The sequence below is a fragment of the Artemia franciscana genome, unplaced genomic scaffold (assembly GCF_032884065.1).
Source record: "Artemia franciscana unplaced genomic scaffold, ASM3288406v1 PGA_scaffold_30, whole genome shotgun sequence".
NCBI lineage: Eukaryota > Metazoa > Arthropoda > Branchiopoda > Anostraca > Artemiidae > Artemia > Artemia franciscana.
Window position 1 is genome coordinate 1,893,000 of NW_027062662.1, and position 19,960 is coordinate 1,912,959.

Below are 19,960 nucleotides of genomic sequence, written 5' to 3' on the forward strand. Positions count from 1 at the left end.
ATAAAATAATAAATAATTTAAAGGTTAAGGACGTAACCTGAGTATAAAATAAAAAATCCAATAAACAATAACAAAATATGCTTTTGGTTTTATCATTTTTTACTATACCCAAATAACCTCATTCGAAAAATGTATATTCAAATGTTCTCACAGGATTTCATAAATTGTAGAGCCATGTCATAGGCCTACCTAATTTTGAAGTCTAGAAACTCATCTATACCCTCAATAATATTGTCAAGATGTCTAGTGTAAGCTTTCATTTTATCATGTTTTTTTGTGAATTTGTTTCATATTTATGTAGTAAATTTGGCTCTAAAAAAAAATTTTGATCAAGGGGGCTGAGTTTAGTCCAATCTAAGAAAAAAATCAGATAGGCCTAGTCCAGGTAAAAATATAGGCTATTCATGTAGTTTACCCACATAAAAAGTGAGTATGTCACCTGATTTCTTTTTAATCTTTCCAAATTCTTTAATTGAATTTTATTAATTGAAATTCATTTCATTAATTGAAATTCAAATTCATTAATTGAATTAAAATGTGCTTCTAAAAAAATATCTAGTGAGAATAAATTGCTTTTTTTGCTGATTCTGTAATGGTAACTATTATTTTCATTAGTTAGTCCTAATACTAAGCTAAAATGTTTGGCTATTTAGAAAACATAGGCTAATTTGCAGGAATTTTGGAAAGATGGAAACCCCTCAAAAATGATACTAGAACAAACAAGAAGTACACCATTGTTGAAAGCCCAGTAAAATTCTAGTTTAGCTACTTTTTGCTATTTCAGAAAGGGGTTAGGTTAGGAAAATGAAACTTGCAGGATGGGTCTACAGACTGAAGTATTACCTGGGAAGGTATTTTGAGGTACCTACCTCTGCTTCTCCTACTGAAAGGCAGTGAATTTTGATGACCTTTAGAAATCTTTGTGGTATAGAAATGAAACCTTTTAAAACATATCTTCTACTTTAATGAAGTACAAAAAAATGGTTTTCATTTTCACAACTATGCCCAATCCTAATTTGTAAGGTTTCAGAGATCTGCAAATACATTTCCTAAATTAAGAAAATAAACTATTAGTACAGCTTAAAATTCTACTCAAATAACAAAGATTACATTTTCAGAACTAAAAATAGGCTATAGTACTCACTGAACCACTGACATATTGTATAATCTGTGTCTGGCATCTAGTACTCACCCTTTGGCATGGAAAAAAGCAATAATTAAACCCCTGTATAAAAGTGGCACAAAAACACAATTTAAAAATTATATACCAATATCAAACACTTCAATTTTTTCCAGAATTATGGAAAAACTAATTGTCAAGAGAATACAAAATTATTTTGAATCAAATCTTCTTTGGCATCCATCTCAACACAGTTTCTGTAAAAAACATTCATGTAATACACTGCTTTTGGAAGTGATTACAGACTTCCATAGGAAGGCAGATGAAGGTCTCATGTTTGATTGCATTAATATAGATTTTTCTAAGGCATTTGATAAAATTTCCATTCTGCTTTTACTTCAAAAGTGTGAGGTATATCACCTTGGTGCCAGAATGTTGAATTGGATTGGTGATTATCTAACAGGCAGGGTGCAAAAAGTGATTGTAGGTGAAGCTTTGTCCTTTGCTGAGATGGTTTTAAGTGGCATTCCACAAGGTAGTTGCCTTGGTCTGGTACTTTTCTGCCTTTCCATCAATGACTTGCCTCTTGTTGTCCACCATTCCACAGTTAAAATGTTTGCATGTGATGTAAAGCTTTACTGTTCCTTGACAAATTTAGATGAAGCTTCATTGCTTCAAAAAGACTTGTGTCCAGTGCACAATTGGTGTAATGCTAACTCCATGTTTGTCAACGAAAATAAGTGTAGGGTTGTCCATTACTTTGGCAAAGTAGAACAAAGTTACCATTACCATCTTGCTGGACATTCAATTTTACCTGTTAAAAATGTCCTTGACCTTGGTGTTCATTTTTATTCGAGTCTTAGGTTTGACAAGCATGTCTCTGAAGTAACTTGTAAGGCAAACTATCAATTATTATGTCTTAGATGCAATTTCTGTAAGTTTAATCTCTGTTCATTCATTGCCATTTAGAAAACAACAGTTCAACCTTTACTCAAATACAATTTGTCAGTATGGTATAAGCATTGGCACTGTTTCTGTTTTCTGTTTCTGTTTTTTCTTGCCTGTTTCTGTTTCTGTTTTTACAAAAAAAACAGAACAGAAAACAGAAACAGGCTACCTGTTTTTGTTTGACCTGTTTCTGTTCTGTTTTTTTTCTGTTTCTGTTTTTTTTATCTGTTTTCTGTTGTTTTTTTTTTGTTTTTTTTTTGAATGCCGCACTATCTAGCAGGTATGATACCAAAATTGTCCTTTGTCAACAAGAAGAGTAATTTCTTTGATATTCAGGTGAAATTATAGTGACATCTAAACTAGAAGCTCGATTTCCTTGCTAACCTTCGTCTAATTTTGTGGTCTGGAGCAAGCATCCTAAAGGTAAAAATTATGAATAGTTAAATTAGACCAGCCATGCTAGTCTATTTGAACTTTTGTATGCATGAGGGTTCTAGGCTTATTGTTATCAGTCAGCTCATTCCAGATACAGCACAAGCCCATTTAACTTCTTCCTTTTTTTTTTCTTTTTTGTACTATGCTGTAACTCAGACTTATTTTATCCCTAGTACCACACAATTGGACATGCAGAATTCAAATATCACATTGATTTTTTTTTCAATTTTTTTTTTTTAAAGAATCATCACAACATTGTCGATAACTACATTGTATGCAAAAATTAGTCCTTCCTTCATCTAATTTTGTGTGCTGGAGCAAGCATCCTAAAAGTAAAAATTATGAACAGTTGAATTAGACTAGCCATGCTAGTCTATTTGAACTTTTGTAGGCGTGAGGGTTCCATGCCTATTGTTATCAGTCAGCTCATTCCAGATACAGCACAAGCCCATTTAACTTCTTCCTTTTTTTTCTTTTTTGTACTATGCTGTAACTCAGACTTATTTTATCCCTAGTACCACACAGTTGGACATGCAGAATTCAAATATCACATTGATTTTTTTTTTCAAAAGAATCATCACAACATTGTTGATAACTACATTGTATGCAAAAATTAGTCACCCTGACTGGGTGTATCAGGATTCTTGTAGGACAAATGCCTGTCTGTAATTAAAAAAAAACTGATTCAAATGACTTTCAGGTACTACTGCAAAACTGTCATGGATATTTCCTCTGATGAAGAGGTAGAAGTTTTACCTAAAATCATAAGGAAAAAGCCAGTTTGGGCTAATTATGGTGTGAAAGACAAATGCAGCATCACCTGCAAGGTTTGCAAAAAGACTATCAAGGCTAGTGGAGGTTCTTCTACTAATTTTGTCAATCACCTGGAAAATGTTCATAAGATTAAGGTGAAAGTACAGTCATCTGCCTCTACTGCACCAGCACAGCAGGACATGGATAATGTTGCCAATGGCCCAGAAGCTGTTGTTTGTTGTACAGTACAGGGTTCATTGCCAGGATGTGGGATAGCTGAAGAACAGCCAAAGAACCAAAAGAGCAATTTTTCTTTCTCTAGAAAAGGAACTAGAGATATATGTTCTCTGATGTTGCGCAACCGCTCAAGTCAACTTAAATTGAAAAAACAGTGTGTAAGAACAGTACTTGCAGACAAGTTACCACTTTCCATTTTTGACATGCAAGCCATGCGTTGACTGATACACTCCTTGACAGGCAGTATTTTGCCTCCATTGGGTTGTACCATAAAAAGGCATGTGTTTCAAGCAAAGAAAAAGAAACTGTTGAAACTGAAATTGGATATGAATCAGGCACGAAAGGTATCTATAACATTTGACTGCTGGCCATATACAGGGGAGGATACTTGGCAGTGACAGTAAATTACCCCAAGCTAGTCAGGGGAAAATGGGTAGTTCACAGTTGCATCTTGCACTTTAAGCGTCTCAAGGTTCAGCATACAGCAGCAAATATACTTGCAGCAATCATAGTAGCCCTGAAGAAATTTGAACTTGAAGACAAATTGTTCTGTGTTGTAACTGATTCTGGCTCGAGCGTCATAAAAGCTTGTCAAATTGGTGGAATTGAACGTTCATCTTGCTTTGGCCACTGCCTCCACCTCAGTCACAAATGGCCTCAAATTTTGGGGAGAAATGAATTTGACGTAGAGCAAACACCGGAATGTGATTCAGATGATGAAGGTGAACCCGAACAAGGCACTAGTAGAGAGCAATGTTCCTCAGAGATTGGTCTGACAGAAGATGACCTTCCTGATATCATAGATTCAGACATTGTTGACACTGCTTCAAATGTATATGACTTGGAAGAGTACGACTCCGACACAGAAACTGAATGGGATGAATGGGCCAGTGGTGCAAATGATTTTACTGAAATTGAAGACTCAGTCTCACTCAATGGTGCACTCAAAAAGTTGCGTCGGACACTCAAGCTGCTAAAAAAGTCAAATATTCAACATGACCTCTTTGAAGGGCTTTGCAAAGAAATAGGACTAAGTGGTCACATCCCTCATGATATGAAAGTGCATTGGAATAGCACTTACGTGATGATTAGTTCCATGTTACACAGAAAATCTGCTCTACAGAAATTTTATGATGTAAATGTTTGCAATGCGAAAATTAGAGAACTTGAACTTACTGAGCAAGACTGGTCACTTTTAGAATGTGCAACAAGTTGTTTGAGCCCTTTTGAAGAGGCCACCAAACTGGCTAGTGGGTCCACTTACACTACTTCAAGCAAAGCACACATGCTGATCAAGGGATTGGTGAGCTTCTGTGAAGCGAGATTGAAGAGGCTGTTTGAGAATCGCCTGAAGGATCAGCTGCTTATGCAGTTAAAAAAGTACTTTGTGCAAAATCCTAGATTCAAGTTGGAGCTCTACCAGCGTGCAGCTTATCTTGATCCTTGTACATATGAACAAATGACTTTAGAAGAAAGAGCGGCAGCAAGACAGTCCCTCATATGTTTACTTAGCCCACCAAAAGGTCGTCCCACCTAAAGGTCATAAGTACCAGTAGCCTATAAAGAGTGGGGGCTAGAGATTTTTTGACAACCGTGGTATATAAGTCTGCTATTCTTATTGAATGTAGAAAAATCTTAGTAATGTCAAGCAAGTTTGAGAAAACGAAAGAAATGTAAAAAGTTTCGTCCCCGGCTTAGGCAGGGTTTAGGGGACGAAAATTTTTGTTTCTTTGCCTTACTGTTGGCTCTTACAGAAAAGCTTTCTGAATTCTATGGTTGGAGAAGTTAAGGGAAACTTGAAAATAAAACTATATGTCATTAATGTAAGAGGTCTTGCTATTTTTCCCTCTCCCCTCTCCATTCCATTGTCCTTCTGCCTCTTGTTTTTAACCTAATTAAGGTGATGCTTTTCTGCAAGGTAACGGATCAGTTCGACTTCTGGAGTCAGAATCGATTTTTTTTTTTCGACAATCTTTTATAATAAATGAGTGACAAAGAATTTGAGAATAAATGCAATTCGGCCGTTAGGCCTAAGAATTTTTGGTTAAATTGCACCTGATTGGACGCATTTTATGACAAATTTCGCCCCCCCCCCCCTAAAAATACGCTAGTGACTGTTTTTTCCTGTTTCTGAATAAAAAAGACAGAGCAAGGGTTGAAAAAATACAGCAAAGGGCAACTAAGCTTTTACCTTATTTGAAACATTTGCTGTATGAAAATACACTGCACAGGCTAGGATTACCAAGTCTTCAATTCTGAAGGGATAGGGCAGACATTATTAACACATTTGATATAATCAAAGGCATTGATAATATAAGTACATCGCAGTTCTTCACATTTAATGACACTAATAGGACCCGTTATCACCCACATAAATTGTACCCCTCACTTTCAAAAAGGAAAATAGGCCAACATTCATTTTACAGCAGGGTGTGGAAGCCATGGAATGACCTTCCACCTGAAACATTTCTGTCCTTTATCTATCTGGTCTTTATCCCCTTCTAAAGAAAAATGATGTTAATCAGATTCAGACTTTTTATTTCAGATATTGTAAATTTTTACTTTATCTCCCCCCTTGGTATAGCAATGGTAAGATAATTTGTAGGTTTGATGTCCCTGATAGAAGGGCAAAGTTGGCCCTCCTGCATGGAAGGTTGTTGGAATCAGCTTCTTATTGTTTATCGCCTCATCGTCCTTTGGTCCGTCTGTTCAGTTAATCTCATTGTAGTATAGTGTTTGTGTGGTATTAACCAAGTGACATATAGCAATCGCAAATTCTGTCTGTCTGTTGGTCCTGGTTTTGCTACTTTAGGCACTTCCAGGTAAGCTAGGACAATGAAATTTGGCAGGCTTATCAGGAACTGGACCAGATTAAATTAGAAATATTCTTTTTCCCGATTTGACCATCTGGGGAGGGGGAGTGGGCGACCTGTTAATTCAGAAAAAATTGAAAAATGGAGTATTTTTAACTTACGAACGGTTGACCAGATCTTAATGAAATTTGATATTTAGAAGGATATCGTGTCTCAAAGCTCTTATTTTAAATCCTGATCAGATCTGGGGACATTGGGGGGGAGTTTGGAGTGACCTAAAATCATGGAAAACACTTAGACTGGAGGGATTGGGCTGAAACTTGGTGGGGAAAATAAGCACAAGTCCTAGATACATGATTGACATAACCAGAACGGATCCGCTCTCTTTGGGGTAGTTTGGGGGGGGTTGATTCTGAAAAATTAGAAAAATGAGGTATTTTTAACTTATGAACGGGTGACCGGACCTCAATGAAATTTGATATTTAGAAGGATATCGTGTCTAAAAGCTCTTATTTTAAATCCTGACCGGATCTGGTGACATTTGGGGGAATTTAGGGGGACCTAAAATCATGGAAAACGCTTAGATTGGAGGGATTGGGATAAACTTGGTAATTTATGTGACCAGGCATCCTACACCATCTACCACAGATCTGATCCCAAGGACTTCCGAATCCCATAGTTGGCCTATATTTGGGCCCGGGAAATCCTATAAAAATAGGACAGGCCCTATAATTTGAAACGAACCGACCTGTCCAAACCCTGTGGTTATCATAAAAGGTAGATGCAGTCTAAGTGATCAGTAGCCACAGTTGCAGTTTTGAGTAGTTGTAAATACTCACAGTTATAGCTGTAAGTAGTTGCAGTCACAAGTAGCCAGGGTTGTAAGTAATTACAATCACAAGTTGTTGTAGTCACAGTTACAAATAGTTGTAGTTGCAGCCAGTCATAGTAGCAGCCTTAGTATTAGAAATAATAACAGTAGTAGTATAAATTTAATATCTTATGGCTAGTTCAACATTCCTTCAAAGTTTCAACTTAATGCTCCAAGTTGTTCCTGAGTTATTGCTAATATGTCCATTTGACAACCCACTTGCAAGATGTTTTTTTTTTTTTTTTTTTTTTCAGTTCAAGATTCCCTGAAAGTTTCACCTTCATAGCCTTAGTAGTAGTAGTATTAACAGTAGTATTGAAAGTTTTTGCATTGTGCTAAACTGTCCCTGGGATATTTTAGATATGCCCTTTTGATAATTGGCATGCACAAAGTGTGTTTTGGTATTGTTCAATTTTTCCTGAATGTTTTGCCTTAATACCCTTAACTTTTTCGGAGACCCCAGTTTAAACATGCCCCCTTTCTCAATAGCAAAACTTATGCATAAGTAAAAGACCACTTGCATAACTAACAGCCATTGCCCCAAGGGTCATGTTATCCACATAGGTTTTTTTATTGAAGCTTTGAACTATTCTGAGAATTTCAGAATTTGAATTTCACTATTCTGAAAATTTCAGTATATCAGAATTTTTTGTTGATGACTTTTGAGGGGGGTCAGTAGCCCCCCTCCCCCAGCTACTTTTGACTCTCAGAACAAGCACTAGTACTTTCAATTTACAATCAAATGAGCCTGCTAAAGTTTCTGAAATGAACACATTGAAGCCTTATCACTCTTAGGCTAATCAGCACCATTGGACTAATTATGATATAGTATTGGCTACACATTTATATTAAGTAATTTTTTTTTTTCAAGTATCACATAGGTTATTTTTAGATTTAACACTTAGTAAATCACTTATGATTACTGTAGTATTCATTTTCATAGGTAGAGTTGTATCTAAGATTTTTTTTTTTTTTTTTTTTTTTTCTTTTTTTTTTTTTCTTTTTTTTTTTTTGTAGACTCTAGATACTTGTTACAGTGCCCACTTGTATATTTGGCTGCATTATCATTACCTTAAGTCATACTTCCAGAAATAAGGACAAATCATAAAGATGTCCAACAGTAATGTAGGTGACTCTGCTTATCAGGGACATCTCAAACTATGCATCATGACATGGTATACCAACCTCTGTCTAATGCTCATGTGAGGGCTTCAATGCTAGGGGACATAACAGTATTTGGGTCAACTGCATGATTGGAGAAGGATTTGTTTTGTAGCCCTCTGTTAAAGCGCTTTTGGCAGAACTTCATAGCATACCTTTTGTTTTGACTGTGTTAAAGATTGTGTTTTGGACGTTTGGAGTAAGGTAGAATATGCCAGATTTGGTAAGTCTGTTTACTAGTTTTGTTGTTTGTTGATCTACAGATTCCAAATTTTATTAATTAGATTGGTTGACTAGAGAAGCAATACAAAGTTTATTATTATTATGTTGTTTTTTTTTAGATTTCAAATTTAGAAAACTTGCCCCCTCAGACCATAAGAGCAGTTACAAAGGAATTAAATGCCCTCGTTGAAGAATCTTTAGAAGGAATCAAACTACATGTTTCAGAAGAAGATATTACAGATATTCAGGCAACAATTGATGGCCCAGGTAATTTATGTACAATTGTTGATGAGTGCATTTTATGCTGTGGTCATTAGAATAATAGTTTGACATCCCAGATCTTTAGTTGGCATGTTTATATAGATATATTTTAAGAGGGTACCTGAAATAAAATAAAAAAAACATTATTAAATATTTATAACTATTATCTAATGCATCCTCCCTGGGTCTATTTATAATTAAATTGATACCTTTGTTTTTTTTTAAAAATGTAGCATGTTTTGAGGCTTTGATTGTTTTCTGTTGTCCTTGATGTTGCCAAAGTATGTGGTGGCTCAATTTCATTGTAGCACATTATCAAGGGTAATGAGAATCTTTCATACTCCCTGACAGGGGGTATGTATCCATTCTTATGCTAGAAGAATTAGTCTTCTCATTAGATTCAATAATTTAATATTGTTCTTGAAAAAAAAAACCTTTGGAAAGAAATTAAATGGTTTTTGTACTAATATAAAAGTTACAAAATGAAAATACTTTATAGATCTTTTAAATACCAATTTACTTATTTTTTTACAGCTGAAATGATTAAATGTCTATTGTTTTTGGAAGGTTCAGTTCTAAATAATTAATTACACTTCTAAATAGATTGAATGGAAACAGGATTGAATGGCATTGTAGCTGCAGATAGTCAGGAATAGAACAAAACAGGTTTTAATTCAAATTAGATTCAAAAATGTAAGCATTAAATGTTTGAAATAGTTATTGTTATGATTACATGATTATCATATAAAGTTGTTTTTTTTTCATATAAAGTTGTTATGATATTGTAACTTAATCAGTTTGCATAATGCATGCTATTGCTATAATGCTTGTACATAATTCAAATTTCTTCCTTTGATGAGCATAGATAATGAGTAGATAAGAATAGAATAGATATGAATAGACAATTAATGAATAGATAAAGAGGCAGAGGTAGGTTCTTCAGTGCCTGGGGTCAATGTTTTGTGCCCCTGCCCTCAGCAACCTAAGTTGGCTGATCTTTCATGAAATATGGTATATATTATTGAAAGGTGGCCAAACAGATAGCAGGCCCAGGAACAAGTTTATCCCTAAGCTGCAGAGAGGATTGTTAGCCCGCATATAATTAAGAGGCTATTGTAGTTGCCCTCCAGTGCGAATAATACTTTGATACCTCCTCAAGGCCAGTCCTGTGTACACCTGTTTACTTATGTTTTATGACTGAATATTTGCACTGTTTTGTCAGGCCTTGGCCACATCAAACCTCTGAATAAAATGAATTATGTATGACTACAAAGCCAATATACATACTGTCCATAATTTGTACAATACTATTACATAATAATATTCATACATATGTTCATTGCATATTTAAACAACATACATACGTTTCAACATCCATGCATACATACAACTTTCCTAATATTCCTATGACGTTCTTCCACACATTCATACATACCATTTATAACATATATTTACATATATATATATACAACAATATAGCCTATACACCTTTTTTGTGTGTAATAATTTCTCTCCATCTTAATTTTCTGCTTCTGTAGTACAAGGAAAAAACAAGTAAAAACACATCATTCATAAGTCTTGGTTTTTTATCTCTGGGTGTGTCTTTGTTGAAATGATTGAAGCCTCTTTTCTTGATACCTGTTACTAATTTTTGCCTTTACAACTTATGCACAATTTCCAGTCCTGATGAATTTTTTTTTTGTGTTGATGGGTTCTTGTTTTCTTCTACTTTCTTTTTTCATTGCTCTGCTTTCGTTTTTTATATGAACTGTTAAAATGAAATTATTAGTGTTATGATAGTATATTCCAGGTATCATTGGCATTACATTAGGAAAATCAGTACAAATTTGGTTTTCCATAAATTAATAAGAACTAGAATTTAGTTTTAACTTAATGTTACAGAAAACCCACAAAACTGGATATAAAATTTGGCCTCAAAGGTACATTGCCTCAACACTTAAAAACGACTACACTTAGTTTGTGGTTTGGGGACATTGAGATACTCTACATCTTGCCAGCTTTCTAACTTCTCACTGTCTTATTAAGTTATTCAGCTTGACATTAACATTGTGAAATATCTCAAGATGGTACCTTGTCCCAACTGGACGTACTTCTGTCAAATGCCTTCTTATTTCCACGGCACCTTTGGCAAGTTGTGGACTCTGCCCTCCCAATTCAAAATAGATGGTTTGTGAAAATTTCGTTTCGTGCTATGGCTTCTTTGAACATTCTTATACAAACTTTCAGTTATAAGACAGGATGCATAATAAAGAAAGTTTTACGAATTTCGCTTGAGAATTGACGCAGGAAGGTTCCATGGCGTAGAAGTATTTGTGTAATATTATGCCCTTGGCTAGTTATGAGGTCTTAGTCTATATTAAATTTTGTGTAGGGGTGTTTTTGAAGTTTGTAACGGATCCCTTTAGCTTTTTTGACCATAGGGGTCAAGTATGTATCCCCTCCCCCACAAGACAAAACAACTAAAAGTGTTCGTCTAATGTATTATTTGTACATTAAAGTCAACTTAAATTTAAAATGATGAACCCTAACCCCCCCACCAGCTTTTGGAACAAATATAACTTCTGCCCAAGATATGATTACACTTACCTTTAGTGCTTGGTTTATAATTTATTATTTAATGTTATTTTAAAATAATATATTGCTCATGCATATAACATGTTAATATAAAATGTAATGTGTTTTCATGTTTTGTCCTCTTTTATAGCTGGAACCCCATATGCTTGTGGAACATTTCGAGTCAAATTAGTTTTAGGCAGGGACTTTCCCCAAGGTCCACCCAAAGGATACTTTTTAACCAAAATATTTCACCCCAACGTGGCTGCAAATGGAGAAATATGTGTCAATACCCTGAAGAAAGACTGGAAGCCAGACCTGGGAATTAAGCAAGTTCTTTTGGTTAGTCCATTTTAATGAATCATAATAAGGTATTTTCAAAGAACGTTTTAGACACTAAACACTATGCTAGGAAAAAAGATGTGTCTCAAGGAGCTAAAACATTTTAATCAAAACATTTTATCACATTTAATATAAAAAAAAGTTACATTTAATCAGACATCTTTAATCTACTATCGTAGAAAAAGACTCTCCGTGTTGTAGTTAATCTTAGACAATTCCAAAGGAAAAGAAATATTTCTGTCAAGAACTTGGATTGTTTAACTTATCAATTACCCTCCTAAGCCTAAAAAATATATTTTAAGACTTGTATACCTTGTCATAAACTGCATTTTGATGAAGATCCATGTATACTTAATAGTACAAAAATATTAATGACTCCCGTGTGAAATAATTTTATCCAGAACCATAAGAAGTATTCAAACCACAAATTTACAAAAATAGGTGAGATAGAAGTAAAATCGTCAGGTATGCATACAAATCGGGCTATCCCCCTTGAAAAATCAAGATGTTATTTTTTGGTCTTAATTTCAAAATATGTCTTTAGGCTCTGCCTTTTTTTCAAATTTAACTAATATATCTTCCATTTACCCTCCAGTCCAAATAAATTTGTTTATATGCCTGAACTTCTGCTCCTATGAACATTCTTTGAATGGCTTAAAACACAAAAACTGTTTCTCTCCAATTGGTTGTATCTAATTATTGCTTGATAAATTCATTTGAATTTTCCGCTTGTGGCTTTTAATTATTGTCTTTCTTTCCGTTGTTTTTGGTCGGTTATGTTTTTGGTCGGTTATGTTTTTGGTCGGCCAAGCTGTGAAGACTCGCAGGAACTGTGTTACTGTTTTGGCTGTTATTGTTGGTTCAAATCATTGTTTGAAGCTGATTGCCGACACTAAGTGGGAGCAAGAGGCTAGCTAAGCCTGGAAATTTCCACTGCGGTGGCGGAGCTCTAAGCGACGAGGCTCGACCCCCTGTCCCTAGGCAATATAGGAAATCACTTAGCGTACCTCAAAAGAGTGAAAACATCCCTGAGCTCCACGTCGAGCAAAGTGATGGCCAACGCACTTTGAGTACCGTAAGACTGGGACCTTGGGGTGTATCTTGTCCTCAAGAAATATCCAGTAATGGTGGTGATGAATGTGATACAGTGTGAAAACTTGGTTACGGCATCCCCGGTTTTAAGTGATGTGACGAGACTTGCGCCATCCTCAAGAAGTGGGCTAGCTATCATTGTAAAAATTAACGACGGATTTCCTTTCTCCCTATTGCTTCCAAGCTGTTTGCAATAATACTAGAAACAGCTGAACGCGACCCATCCAAGTAGAATTCAGGTCTCTGGGCTGTAGTGACCAGATCTTTAGCGTGTGACAGATCCTTGAACACTGGTTTAAACACCAGCAAAAAAACAATCCAAAGCTTCATAGATTTCATCACTGCCTTTGATTCAGTCCACCGTGATTCAGTATGAGAAGAAGTGAGAGAGGGTAGTATACCTGAGGAGATCATTAGTCTGCTAAGGGCATACTATGCTATAACAAAGTTTAAAGTCAGAGTTGATGGCGAGCTTTCAGATTTGGTCCTGATCGAGGAGGATGTACGTTTAGGTTGTGTCCTCTCACCGAGTTTGTTCAATTTTGTCATCCATTGAATAAGCATAAGGTCCTTGATAAGTATAAAGGTGCTCCAGCGACCCTGTCCTTCCCCATCACGGATTTTGACTATGCTGACGACGTGGACATGCATGCTGAATCTGTTTCGGAAGCCCAGACTATGATCAATGACAAGGCATTCTCGACTTGCACCCACATAAGTCTACCAAAAACAAAAATCATGCAAACGGCTGGGATGGACGAAACCCCTGTGACCCAAAACGCTAGTTAGATCGCTAGTTGATCTTATTCTTGGACTATACTGCTAATTCTGTTCAATGCTTGAATACTTATAGATTTTGATTGGCGTATTTTCAAAAATTAACTTCTTTTTTCTTTTGACCTTTACACATAATATTTTGCTTATGATAGATTGAAATTGGAAAGATTTTTTTCAATACATTGCTGCTAAGTCGTTGATTTATCACACTAAAAAGTAAATGCCTACATTCTGTTCACTTTTTGGAAATTTTGAGTTTTATATGCTGTCTGTTATGTTGGTCCTACTCTATTAATTGTTGAAGGCTAGGTGACTCGCTGACGACTCCTTGGTCGTCATTACTGACGTCATTACTTGGTCGTCATTAGGTGATTCGCTTGACGACTGTTGGTCCTACTGTATTAATTGTTGAAGGCTAGGTGATTCGCTGACGACTCCTTGGTCGTCATTACTTGGTCGTCATTAGGTGATTCGCTTGACGACTGTTGGTCCTACTCTATTAATTGTTGAAGGCTAGGTGACTCGCTGACGACTCCTTTTCGACCCCCAACTCAAAACTTTGGCATGGTAAATATTTTCTATATAACCTTGCAACTTCAAATTATTACTGCTTCAGACTTATTCATTTACGCAAATATGTTTTGATTTCAGAATATGGTTTGCTGTCAAGTCCTTTTCTTTCGGTTTATACGATTTTTTTTTTTATTCTTTTTTTTTTAGACTATCAAATGTCTTTTAATTGTTCCTAATGCTGAATCAGCTTTAAATGAAGAAGCCGGAAAGTTATTGCTGGAAAAATACGACGACTATTTTTCAAGGGCCAGATTGATGACTGAGATTCATGCACAGGTTGGTTAAATTTTTCTTCTTTTTTTCAACAGTATTGATGTTTTTGCTGTCTGATTTCTTTTTATTTCATTTGAAATAAAACTGAAGGTATAATTAAGTACGTTGATCCAGGCCCGTTTGCTGGGTATTTGGGTTTGGGGGAAAAGGTTACGCAAAAATGGCGAGAAACTTGCTAATTAAATAATTTTTGAAGGAACGTATTAATAGGATTTTAAAGATCAAGTCAAGATTGTTACAGATGGACTATATGCTTTCACCAGTATACGTGACTACGTGACTGTATTTTTAATTATACACACTTTATTTTACGATATTTTTTAGCTTCTATATTTGTGCTCTAAATTTATTATGTTTATTATTCTCCCGTGGTAATTTTGAAACTTCGATATTTGAAAAGATTAGCTTTGAAAACAGTTTGACCTTGTAACTGGTTCATGGTAATGAATTGTAAGTAAGGAGCGACTCTGGCCAATAGTAGCTAAAACTCTTAAAAAACGGGATTTGGATAAAAATCAATTCATCAAAACAATCGACTTTTTATGCTGATTAATTAGAAAAAAAACTTTCCCAAGATAAGTTTTCTAAAGAAAAGTAAAGGCTATATTAGACTTAAGACCGGAAGAAATAGAAACCTACAATAACTCACACTCGAAGCAACCATAAATTACTATTAAAGAATAAATGAAACCCAAAACGAACAGAAATTGAATAAACAATCATAGCAAAAAAAACATACAACAGGTACTAATATAAATGAATAAATAAATCTCAAAACGAGTAAAGCTTAAGTTGTATACGCAAATCAAGCTTAAAACAAATAAAAAAAAAATGCTATTGAGGCATAAATGAAACCCTAAACGAACAGAAATTAAATAAACAATTACACAAAACAAACAAATAATAGTTACTAATATAAATGTGTAAATAAATCTTAAAACGAGTGAAACATAAATTGAATGTGCGAATCCAGCTTGAAACGAACAAAAATCTCTACAAAGAAGAGTTTTCTTCTTGTTTGTAAGAGTTTTCTTGAGTTTATAATGAAGATATATGTGTCTTGAACAGTCTTGGAAAGAACTAATAAAATTAAACTAAATCTTTGATATATAATGATATTAATTGTTGAAAGCTCATCAGTTCAAAATTTGATTTTACTGTAGTTTTTATGTTCGTAATATAATTCGTTTTCCGTAAAGCGCTAATGACGCAGTAGGTCTTAGACTTTTACTCTGAAAGAAGGAGGCAAAACCCATACTCTTCTTTGTAGAGATTTTTGTTCGTTTCAAGCTGGATTTGCAAATTCAATTTAAGTTTCACTCGTTTTAAGATTTATTTACTCATTTATATTAGTAACTATTATTTGTTTGTTTATTTGCTATTATTGTTTGTTTAATTTCTTTTCGTTTTGGGTTTCATTTATGCCTCAATAGCAAAGTATTTTTGTTCGTTTTAAGCTTGATTTACATATTCAACTTAAGCTTTACTCGTTTTGAGATTTATTTATTCTTTTGTATTAATACCTGTACTATGTTTTTTGCTTTGATTGTTTATTTAATTTCTGTTCGTTTCGGGTTTTGTTTATTCATTAATAGTAATTTATGGTTGTTTTGAGTTTAAGTTATTGTAGGTTTCTATTTCTTCTGGTCTTAAGTTTAATATATCCCTTATTTTTTCTGTAGAAAATTTCTTTTTGGAAGGTTTTTTTTAAGTAATATCTGTTCGTTTTTGATTGTCAAAGTTTCAAGTTTTTCAAAATTCCCTTTTTCAAAATGTTTTTTTTTTGTTCCTAAATAAATTAACAGTTTTGGTAAGAAATGATAAATGAAACTGAATACTGGTATATAATGATATCTATTGCTGAAGCTCACCAGCTCCGAGTTAGTTTCGCCGAGGCCGGATTTAAGGCTTTGACGCCTCTAGGACCAAGCGGTTTTGCCGCTCCGTTTTTGCAACATTTTCGGGGAAATCCCAAAAACTTTGGGAATAATAAAAGCCGCAGGGCCTAGTGGGCCAATTGGTAAATCCTGGTCTAGTTGCATTGCCATTTTTAGTTTATTTTCAAGGTTGTCGTAAGAACAGGATAAAATATTTGTAATATAGTTCCTTTTTATTAAAGCGCGAATTACACAGTAGGCCTTATATTTTTACCGTTAGAGAAACGGGCAGTAACCATACTCCTGTTTGTAGTGAAGACACCATTCAGTAGAATTACTTAAGTCTTACTTCCTGAAAACGACTGCGCTCTAACAATCAGCAGAACTGTGTAGCCACTTAAATAAAAGAATGATAATTCTAGGTAAGAGAATTGGTTATTTAAGTAAGAGAACGATACTTTTACCGTTAGGGAAACAGGCAGTATCCATACCCCTGTGAAGACACCATTCATTAGAAGTACAGAACCCCTACTCCCTGAAGACGACCGTGGTCCAACAACCAATGCTTAATCCAATTTTCACTTGTCTTTGAATTCTGCTCTCCCAATCATTATAATAAAAAAAAAGGTAAACTAATTTTGTTGAACTTTGTAGCCACTTAAGTATATGTAGTGAAGACACCATTCATTAGAAGTACACCCCAATTCATTCGGAAAGAATTGAGGAAAAACTTTCGAAAAGTTTTTTAAATGAATTTTTGTTCGGTTTTGACTGCAAAAAGTTTCAAGTTAAAAAAAAACTCCTTATTTCAAAATAAGATTTTTTTAACATCAAACTCATCAAATCTTCAAATCTAGCATAAAAGTAACAATATCAAAGTAAAGTAAGGATCAAATCTAACAAGGTATCAAAGTAAACAAATGATCAAAGTAATAATGAGCAACTTGAAAAACTTACAGCCCTTGCACTGTAAATCGAAGTTACCGCGTAAGACCGAGCCACCTTACATAAAAATACCTTATACGCCTCTGGGACATAGCTTAAAACACTTCCGCCCGAGCTCTGGATGGTTGTGTTGACTATCCAGGAGTTTTTGTTATCTGATGTTTGAACTGTTTAAAAAATGGCTGTCTCAAAATTTGTATCGGATGGGTTTGGGTAAAAAAGGGTTAGTTGCCCTCAGATCTGTTCTGACTCTTAATAGTGAACTAGAACTTTCAATTTCCAATCAAATAAGCTCTCTCCGAAGTTCCATAAAAACCATATATGCCCCCAGAGCATAACATATGACGCCTACCCCTGGGCCCTGGGGGGCTGCGTCAACACCTGAGTTTTTCTTATCTGACCTTTGAACTATTTTTTAACAAAATGGCTATCTGTTATTATTATCGTATGGATTTTAGGAAAAAGGGAGTGGAGGGGCTAGTTGCCCTAGGATCTCTTTTGTCTTTTAAAAAGTGAACTAGAACATTCAATTTCCAATTAAATGAGCCGTCTCTGAAGTTTATACGAGATCGGCACTAATTCAAGTAGTTTCTGAAGATCTTATTGAAGGGCAATGGCGTATCCAGAGGAGGAGGGGTTGATATCCCTTGAAATGTTTTTCTAACTCGAAAAAAATCTTGGATACGGCCCTGTCGAAGGGGTTTACATTAAAACTAAAGCAAATTCAGGTGTTGGGAGGGGGCCTTAGCTAAAAAGCGGAAACTTTTTTAGGGTGAGTGAGCAGAAACACGGTCAGTCATTGGAAAAACGGGCATGACGCACAATATTTTTACATTGTCGTCTCCCTGTCAGTGACCTTTAGAACTTCATCCGTTTTCGGCAATAAAAGGGAAACGGAAGCCAAGAAATGAGGCACCAGATTTCATGGTCCAAACTGGCAGTACTGATCTCCATTTCACAGCTCTTTAGTCAGAAAGTGCGGCGGTCGAGGTTGCCAAATTACTATCGATCGCCAAAAAGTCCCATAAATTGTCCGTAAATGTTCGGCCTTTTTCTTAAATATAATATATGGATGTATAACCCCCTACCTAATGGCCTTTCTATCGTATTTTTGGTTCCATGCTTTCTCCATCTTACATTAATCCTTTTTTTTCTGAAGTTATCACAATGTTCTCTTATAGAGTGGTCGGACGTCCAAGACCCCTTTGGAAGAAGAAGAAGATGGGCCAAGTGCATCAAAGAAACCAGCAATTTCAAAACAGCCATTAAGTGCAAACTCAATGGTGGTAGATAAGAAGAAATTATTAGCTGCTAAAGAGAAAAAGAAAACTTTAAAAAGGCTTTAAATTAATCTAATTTAAACTGTGAAAATTTATTTTCGTCAATTTGTTGATCAATTCTTTTCAATAATGATGGCGGATTTAGTTCGATAAGAGGTGAATTCTAATTTTTGCGATTGTACTGTATTGTGTCTTTAATCAAATTCAACTTAAAGTACCTCGAGCCTAGATCGTCTTCCTCCTCCTCCCCCTCCCTTCTGGAAAAAAATTAAAACGATTTTGTTGTGACTTTATGATATTTTACTTAATTTTTATGAAATTTGCTGTCAATTTAGTTTCAATTCCCCTCCCCCACACACTCACACACACCCAGAAATGAGCACCAGTGTACGTGCCCCTTTGTAGCTGCTATTGATACACATTTATGTATAGAAATTATTCCCAGTGTCTATGTATAAAATTTATATGGTGTTTTTGTTCATTTTAATCAACATTACACGCTTAAGATTGATACGTTTCCAATAAATTTTGTTTTGTGTATGGTAAAAAAAAAATACCCCAAGGAACTCTTCTTGACGCACTGGTTTCAATTAGAGGAAGGGGCGTGTGCCCCCTACAAAGCCCTTTTTGGTATTTTCATTGAAAAAATTGAAATTGATGTCACTGCACCGACGTTCCTCCAATATACTGAAAGTTTTAAATGTGCTGTCAGGTGGGACTCTGTGTTAAAGGATAAAAAATTTTATTGCATCGAAAACTAGCTCTATTCTGGGAAAATTTCTGTACGTTCTAGTTTTTTTTTTTTTTTTTTTTTTTTTTTTTTTTTTTTTTTTTTTTTTTTTTTTTTTTTTTTTTGAAAGAAGTTCTTCTAAGTAAAAGAACAAATTCGATGAAATCGTTGGATTAGAATTAAGTTAAAAACTCTTATTCCTCAGTTGTTTCAAAGACTGTGCATTAAAAAAGGAATTGAAGCAAAATTAAGTTAAAAGTGAAGGGATAAACACTGCTCTATGAAATTTTGCTTAATAACTTTATTTAAGGTTTATATTATGTATTTTGTCTGTTTAAAATATTTTTTTCTCTTATATTGCTGCTTGGGAGGGGGTAATTGATGGTTCAAAGGAATGACGGTAAGCTTCTTGTAGCACATCGAGCCACTGAGGAGGGGGGTGTACAGGGCACATTGTGTAGAAACATATTATACTCTGTATTTAAAATAATCTTCACTTTGTTTACTTGATTTCGAGGCAATTTTAGGGTAATTGGAATGAATTCAGGATCCCATGACACTATATGATAAATTATATAAATATATATATATATATATATATATATATATATTTAGATAGAGATACCTTGTCGCTTAGTATTGCCGGGTGACTAATTTCTTATATTGGTCAGAAGAA

General features: G+C 34.8%; 1 protein-coding gene across 1 annotated transcript; it reads left to right on the forward strand.

Annotated features, from left to right (window-relative positions):
• Positions 1 to 128: 128 nt before the first annotated feature.
• Positions 129 to 19,065, forward strand: LOC136041569 (ubiquitin-conjugating enzyme E2 S-like). Its single transcript, XM_065726255.1, has 5 exons — positions 129 to 248; positions 8,680 to 8,827; positions 11,547 to 11,737; positions 14,327 to 14,455; positions 18,456 to 19,065. Exons 1-5 carry the CDS (start codon positions 240 to 242, stop codon positions 18,618 to 18,620), a joined length of 642 nt encoding a protein of 213 aa, XP_065582327.1. The 5' UTR covers positions 129 to 239; the 3' UTR covers positions 18,621 to 19,065.
• The last annotated feature ends 895 nt before the right edge of the window (positions 19,066 to 19,960 follow it).